This window comes from Triticum aestivum, chromosome 7B (genome assembly GCF_018294505.1).
Source record: "Triticum aestivum cultivar Chinese Spring chromosome 7B, IWGSC CS RefSeq v2.1, whole genome shotgun sequence".
NCBI lineage: Eukaryota > Viridiplantae > Streptophyta > Magnoliopsida > Poales > Poaceae > Triticum > Triticum aestivum.
In genome coordinates, this window is record NC_057813.1 from 268987035 (window position 1) to 268994974 (window position 7940).

General features: G+C 54.0%; 1 protein-coding gene across 7 annotated transcripts in view; it reads right to left on the bottom strand.

Annotated features, from left to right (window-relative positions):
* LOC123162628 (lipid droplet phospholipase 1) overlaps nucleotides 1-6677 on the bottom strand; it is an 11872-nt gene extending 5195 nt beyond the window's left edge. For 3 of the 7 annotated variants that reach the window (XM_044580392.1, XM_044580391.1, XM_044580389.1), the window contains exons 1-3: nucleotides 6152-6676; nucleotides 5972-6039; nucleotides 5220-5290 (exon numbers count right to left, since the gene is read on the bottom strand). In XM_044580392.1, coding sequence (XP_044436327.1) covers nucleotides 5220-5290; nucleotides 5972-6039; nucleotides 6152-6516 — 504 coding nt within the window. In that variant the 5' untranslated portion in view covers nucleotides 6517-6676. Of the gene's footprint in view, nucleotides 1-5219; nucleotides 5291-5971; nucleotides 6040-6141 lie in introns of all 7 variants that reach the window. The other 4 variants (XM_044580393.1, XM_044580394.1, XM_044580395.1 and 1 more) reach the window with 4 other exon arrangements.
* Nucleotides 6678-7940: the final 1263 nt, after the last annotated feature.

Consider the following 7940-nt stretch of genomic DNA (forward strand, 5'->3'; position numbering starts at 1 on the left):
TACATCGCCAGTGACGCAAAGACTGGACCGGAACTCCTCAAAAGTAGAAGTCGGTAACCTTTTGGTCATGACATCGGCAAACTGCTGAGCGGTGGGAACGTGCAGAACACGGACGCGGCCGAGAGCCACCTGCTCACGCACAAAGTGTATATTGAGCTCGATATGCTTCGTGCGACGATGATGAACGGGGTTGGCGGAGAGGTAGACGGCGGAGACGTTGTCACAGTATACAAGGGTAGCATGTGAAACATCATGGTGGATCTCCCGGAGAAGTTGTCGTGACCAAGAGCACTCAGCAACCGCGTTGGCCACTGCCCGGTACTATGCCTCAGCACTGGAACGGGAGACCGCAGGCTGCCGTTTCGAGGACTAGGAGATGAGGGGCCGGTACTCTGCCTCAGTACTGGAACGGGAGACCATAGGCTGTCGTTTCGAGGACCGGGAGATGAGGGACGGACCAAGGTAGACGCAATAGCTAGAAGTGGAACGACGCATGTCTGGACAGCCAGCCCAGTCAGCATCATAGTAAACGGCCATGTCGGTGGAGGACGGTGCTGTCAAGGTGAGCCCAAGAGCCATAGAGCCGCAGATATAACGCAGAACCCGCTTCAGCAGGTTCCAGTGACCGTCTCGGTAAGCATACATATGCAAGCACACCTGCTGCACTGCATACTGCAAATCTGGTCTGGTGAGGATCAAGTACTACAGGGCGCCCACGATAGACCAATAGAATGGGTCGTCCGGTGTTGGGGAGCCATCAAGTGCGGAGAGTTCTACCTTCGTATCAACAGGGGTGGCAACGGGCTTGCAATTAAGCATGCCGACACGCTCAAGAAGCTCATGGGCGTACTTCTCCTGATGAAGGAAAAAACCGTCGGGGCGCCCAGTGACCTCAATGCCGAGGAAGTAGTGGAGCGGTCCCAAGTCCTTCATGGCGAACTCGACACTGAGACGAGCAGTGAGCTGTCCAACAAGCTCGGCCGAGGATGCCATGAAGATATGTCGTTGACGTACAGTAGTAGATAGGCAGTCGCCTAGCCGTGATGAAGGAAAAAACCGTCGGGGCGCCTAGTGACCTCAATGCCGAGGAAGTAGTGGAGCGGTCCCAAGTCCTTCATGGCGAACTCGACACTGAGACGAACAGTGAGCTGTCCAACAAGCTCGGCCGAGGATACCATGAAGATATGTCGTTGACGTACAGTAGTAGATAGGCAGTCGCCTAGCCGTGATGGTACACGAACAGTGAGGCATCGGAGCGAGTAGCTCGGAAGCCCAACTGCTGAAGAAAGGCGGTGATGCGCTGGTACCACGCTCTCAGCGCATGTTTCAGTCCATAGAGGGACCAAGAAAGCAGGCACACGTGATCAGGGTGTGTGGTGTCAACGAAACCAGTGGGCTGCTGGCAATACGCCTGTTCGGCAAGATGGTCGTGGAGGAACGCGTCGGAAACGTCCAACTGATGCACCGGCCAGGCACGAGACACCGCAAGCTGGAGGACGGTGCGAATCGTGCCCGGCTTGACGACCGGGGCGAAGGTGTCGGTGAAGTCCACTCCGACACGTTGCCGGAAACCGTGAACTACCCAACGAGCCTTGTACCGCTCCAGGGTACCATCGGGGCGCATCTTGTGACGATACACCCACTTCCCGCTAATCATATTAGCATGCCGGGGACGCGGGACGAGCTGCCAGGTGCGGTTGCGTTGCAACGCGTCGAACTCCTCCTGCATAGTGGCAAGCCAGTTGGGGTCGCGAAGAGCGGCACGGGCCGAGGACGGCAGCGGCGATGACGAGGAGAGGTAGTGCTCGGACGGATAGCTGGTACTCGGTCGGAGGGCACCATTGCGCGACCAAGCCGTGATGTAGAGCGGGGGCACCGCGACGAGCGTCCGGTCGTCGAGCAGTGTAGACGAAGGCCAGGCCGACCCCGTCGGGTCCAATGAGGTACGCGTGAAGCCAGGCCCGGGGCTGTCAAAGGCGCCATGGAGCCCGAGGCCGGGGCGTCCGAGGCCGCGCCTGTGGTTGGGCCCGAGGCAGCCAAGGCAGCCGAGCCCGAGGCCCAGCCATCCGAGGCGCTCTGGTCAGCCGAACCAGAGCCCGAGATGGCGGCAGCCAGGCGCGGGCGTCCCCCGCAGAGGTGCGGCTGCACCGAAGAAGGCCCGCCAAGGGGAGGAGGGAATGACAAAGTCGGTGCATCAGCTGGAGGTACCTGCTGAAAGGTAAACACTTATTCGTCAAAGTAAACGTGCCTTGAAGTTATCACCCGATGAGAGACTGGGTCGTAGCACCGGTGGCCCTTGGTGTTGGAGGGGTACCCAAGAAAGATGCATGCGAGGGAACGCGGAGCAAGCTTATGTGGGGCGGTGGAAGCGATGCTAGGATAACAGAGACAACCAAAGACTCGAAGTTCATCATAGAATGGAGGAGTGCCATAAAGTAACTGATGCGGCGCATAGTTCCAACGAACGCGGCAAGGCCGGAGGTTGACAAGGAGAGACGTCGTGGCAAGAGCATCTGGCCAAAAACGAGGCGGGATGTTGGCGTGAAACAGGAGGGTTCGAATGCAGTCACTGAGAGTGCGAAGGACACGTTCCGCCCGCCTGTTTTGCTGCGAAGTGTAAGGGCATGTTAGACGAAAGATAGTACGATGTGTGGCGAGCAAAGTGCGAACAACAAGATTGTCGAACTCTTTCCCATTGTCTATTTGAAACGCAAGAATGGGGCGACCAAAGTGCGTAGAGACAAATGAGTAAAAAGTTTTAAGTGTTGAGAGAACATCGGATTTCTGTCGTAAAGGAAAAGTCCACACATAGTGAGTAAAATCGTCTAATATGACAAGATAGTAAAGATAGCCGGAATTGCTCGCAATGGGAGATGTCCAAACATCACTATGAATCAACTAAAACGGCTATGAAGCGATAGTAGTAGAGTTGCTAAAGGGAAGATGCACGTGTTTGCCAACACGGCAAGCATGACAATTATGGTCAGCGAGCTTATTACAAGTGAAAGAAAAACTCCTAAGAATGTGACGAAGTGTGGCAAGATTGGGATTGGCCCAAACGAGCGTGCCAAAGGTCCACATCGGCAGAGAGGGCGACAGGAGCGGTGGTGGTGGAGGAGGGCGGTGGACCGGGTAGAGCTCATCGAAGCTGTCACATCGGTGAAGTACCATCCGGGTACGAGAGTCCTTCACAGAAAAATCGCATTCATCAAATTCAACAGCAATTGCATTTTCACGAGTAAGACAGCGAACAGAGACAAGGTTCTTGATTAAGCCAGGAGAAACAAGGACGTTAGACATATTATGGGTGTAGAATAAGATGGAAAAGAAGCATGGCCAATATGTGTAATGGGGAGAGGAAACGTCTCCGACAGTAATGCGAGTGGAGGTGTTGGTGGGAAAAGAAGTGACGAGGTTACCGGGGTTAGAAGACATGTGGGCGGTTTCCCCGGTGTCCATGTACCAATCTCCGCCGCCGGTGTAGTTGTTTGGCATGGGGGTGGAGTGCAGCATGGCTAGAAGAGTTGGGTCTCAGGGCAGCTGCGAGGGCGCCATGTTGAAGGGGGCGTCGGCCTGCTGCTGAGGAGGCGCCGGCAGCGCTGGGCATGCCCCATACTGTTGAGGCGGCAAGTACAACTAGGGGCGGCGTGGTAGGCCTGATATTGGGCCGGATGAGGGCCCAAGATGCCAGGGGCGGTCGGGCGAGGCACCGGCATGGAATAAGCATGCACGACGCCGGTCCAGGGATTGTGCCCGAAGGCCCACGACGGCGTGGGCTGCTGCTGCTGCTGGGTGGCCCGAGGCAGCCCGCTAGGGTTGGCCGCCCGCTGTTGGCCCTTGCGGCCCCCTTTGCCGCGGCGACCGCCGTGATCGGCGGGAACAGTAGGCGCGAGCATCCCTTGAGGAGGGAACGTGAACAACGGCGGGAACGGTGGGGGCGGCTGGAACGACGTCGCCGACTGCTGAAGGGGAGGCGCGCCGCATGAGGTGCCAGCGACGAGGGCGGTGTGTACAGTCGGGCCTTCATCTGCTTCATCCGGCGTTCCTCCAAACGCAAGTAGGCAACGACCTTGGGAAAGGTCGGGTTGGGGATGAGCGTGAGGTTGGCGGCCGCGTGGGTGAACTCCTTGTTGAGGTCGGCGACAAGGGTACTGAGGAGGACGTCGTTGGAGACTTCCTCGAAGATGTCAAGGAGCTCGTCGCAAAGACACTTCAAGCACATGCAGAAGTTGTCCACGGAGGAGTTATTTTGATGGCACCCGAAGAACTCTTGCTGAAGAAAAGCGAGCCGCTAGAGCCAATTGTCGGTGAAGAGGCAATTGAGCTTCGTCCAGACAGCATGCGCATCATCATCCTGCACCACCGTGTAGAAAAAGTCCTTGGAGATGGTGAGGAAGAACCAGCGGATGAGAGTTGCCTCGACGGCCGACCACTCGGCGTCGAACTCCATGGCCTTGGCGTCGACGGTGCCGTCAACGTGCTCCTAGAGGTGATACTCACGGAAGACAAGGTTGAAGTAGGTCTTCCATGCGTAATAGGAGGAATCCTCCTGGGAGAGACGGATGGGCACGCGAGCGAGGATGTCAATGTTGCGGATGTCCTCGGCGGGAACGGGGTTGGGGCCGGCGAAGGGGTTCGAGCCACCAGAGAGGGAAGAGGAGGCGATGGACATGGTGGCGATGAGGAGGGGTTAGGGTTCGGCTTGGGAGGAAGAGAGGGGAAGGGAGAGGACGGCGGCAGCTGGGAGGTGCGGCGGCGGGGGAGGGGGGTGGATGCGGCGGCGACACATGTGCAGCAGCAGAAGCGTTAGGTTAGGAAAGATGTGCGGTATCTGATACCATGTGGATTGTCAATATTTGCATTGATCATATGCCGTAGCATAGATAGAGTACATGGGCAGGAGTATCTCAACCGTATCCGCTATACAAGGAAAGGATCAGGAGATATCCATAGACTAGGAAATAATAAAACAAGATCCTAGCTGCCTAATGTACATGTGATAATGATCATGCTCGACACGCTCCACCCTCTCACAAGTGACACCAACATGATACTTTTCTTTATCTTAGCAACAAGTCTTAGTAGCAACTATTTGAGAGGTTACTACTGATGATACTAGCAGTATTAACTGTCTACTAAGTAATGTACTTAGTAACAATCTGTTAGGGGATGCTATAAGCTCTTACACAGAGGACAATATTTTGTCAGAAAAAAAGTACCTCGTTTGCTAACCTTTCTCCCATCAAGTCAACTCCGTCAAATGTCTGTGTAGCAGAGTTGCATTGACTCCCTGCATGAAAAGCCGCAGTCCAAATCTCTTTATAGGAAACCAGTAGTAGCTGGAACAACTTATGAGTTATGACAGAACACAGAATGAAGGAAAGACAAAAGCTGCGTGAATGTATTCATCGGTTATGAAATCTGCCTGGTCTGGAGAGTCATGTTCTGAATGAAACTAGTACTAAAGCAGAATGATTGCACAATATTTGGCATGAAACTGGGTGATGGCCTAAGACCAATGCAAATACTATGAACATTCAAATAGCATTGGCTAATGCAGCTTTTGCTGGTTGTTATCACTCCATCTAATTCCAAGTTGTGTGGCAAAACCACAAGGAACCAGCATTTTACGTGTTTACTGTACCGGATGGTTCTCCCGCTGACAGTTTGCTGTTTAATCTCAGTCACTTAATCTCGACTACATGTCGGCACCGGCATGTTGTATGAAATTCTTCAGCACAAGTTTAGGCTCAGGTATAAATCCAATTACAAAATAACCATTGAATTGTCATGTATGTAAACTTGATTTTCTATCATAAGGTGGCACTCCCAATATCCCAAAATGGCATGCACACCCGCGGACAGGCGCACTGACAATATCTTACTTAGCACTACAATTCAGAGGATATATACTAATACTACCAAGAAACCCGGCACGAAATTGCATAGCATGTGGATTGGGGATACTCACGGTGGATGATCACTTTGTCTGGCATCCGCCTCACGAACTGCTCAGCTGCAAACTTCCAGTCATCCGCACTGTAAAACAATGATCACATTTTGCCACTGAAACTAAGAACCCCCAAAGTTGTACAAACCCACTGCAAAGACGACCAAAATGACAGTATAATGACAGTATACACGGATCCACCTCCCCACGAGGCCATTGACCATGACGACAAGGTGCTCCGGGTACTCCCCACCCTGCGCTACCTCCGCCTCGGCCTGAACGCTCCATAAATCCTCCCCTCCGCCGCGTGCCGGCTCCATATCCACCTCCGTTGCCTCCGGCCGCTTCCCCCTCCCCTCGTTCACCGCCACCGTAACCGCCGGTGACGACGGCGCGGGCACCGGCGCCGGCCTGAAGCATCCCATCCAGCGCCCGCTGATACCACTCCGCGCGGCTGGCGAGCGGAGAGCCAGGTGGAGCTGCGCAACGGCACCCGGCCACCGGGACTGGGCACTGGGGGTTGGAGTGATGGCGCGGCCCGTCGGGGTAGCGCTGGAGGCGATCATTTGGCGGGGAGGTTGGACGAGTGGAGCTTGCTCGGAGACCTAGATGCGGCGATGATAACTGGAATTGCTTCGGTGAAGGTGAGAGAACGTGGAGCTGAGGATGAAGAAACTTCGAGCGAGAACAAAGGACAATGATTGGAGGGTGTGTTAGGTAGCAAGAGCAACGTGCTTGGATGGTTAGTTCCGGGTCCATTAAAGGTGTGTTACCAAGTGGAATGTAATGTAATGGTTCCATTCCACAAGAATGGAATGGTTCCATCTTTGTGTTTGGTATCAACAGTTAGGTGAAATGAAACGGTTACAGCTCCGTGTTTAGTTGGTGGAATGGAATGAAATGATTTTTTTTCTAAATTAGTGTTTGCTTTTCCAATAATATATACAACATAATTTTATTTTGAAAGCATTTTATTTAAGTATCAAAACAACACTTTCTTTCATCACCTACTGTTTGTATTTTGCTTCACAATCATGCCAAGTAAAATGACATCAATAATCTATACATAATCTATTTACAAACAAACATGGAAAGGATTCTCAATAAATGGTGAGGTATGCACAAATTGCAAAGGCGTGAACAAGCACAAATCGCAAGAGGGAGCAGGAGCACGATGGAGCAGAGCCTGATTCAGTTTGGCGTAGCCGCCGCATGCCAGTTCCTCTGTAGTACAAGATGTGTGTACGACACTGCTGCAGGTGAGGCCACCACTCCGCCAGCCACGAGCCACGGCCACAGCCCATGGTCGTTGCGGCTCCTTCCACTGCCGCCGCCCACCACAACTGGTCGCTACTGCACTCCTTAGACGCCGCTGCCGCCGCGCAGATGTGCCTGTGACAGGATGGCCGCTGCTCCACTCCTCCTTAGCCGCCGCCGCCGCACAGCAAGCAACTTCTGTCGCTCAGATGTGCCTGCGACCGGACGGCCGCTCCTCCTTCCTTTGCCTGAATGTGTCCGCGGCAAGATGGCCTCTCCTCCTTCTGGCGCTGGTAGAGATGAAGATGGACGGTTGTGCGGGGGAAAGACGAGCAGGAGGCGAGACGACGGGGACGAGACGGACAGCCGACGCTGGAGAGGGAGAGAGGTGGGAGTCGGGCCGGGGGAGTGGCGGCGCTGAGATTTGAAGGGTGTGTGCGAGTCGGGGGAGGAGAAACAGATGCCCGTTCCGCGTGGTCCGGCCGATTTGGAGGTATCGCTCGGTTCCAGATTTACAAGGTATATTCGTTCGGTGGGAACGAGTGGGTTCCGTTCCATCCGTATACCAAACGCTGGAACAAGGCCTAGGAACGAATCTGATCTATGCCGTTCCACTTTGTGACTGAAACTAAACACACCCTAAGGTTTAAGTTCTGCTGTTTACATTTATTTTGAATTGAGAAAAATTTCATTGGAGGTGGTCATCTAAGGTCCAATATACGGTTTCTTGTAT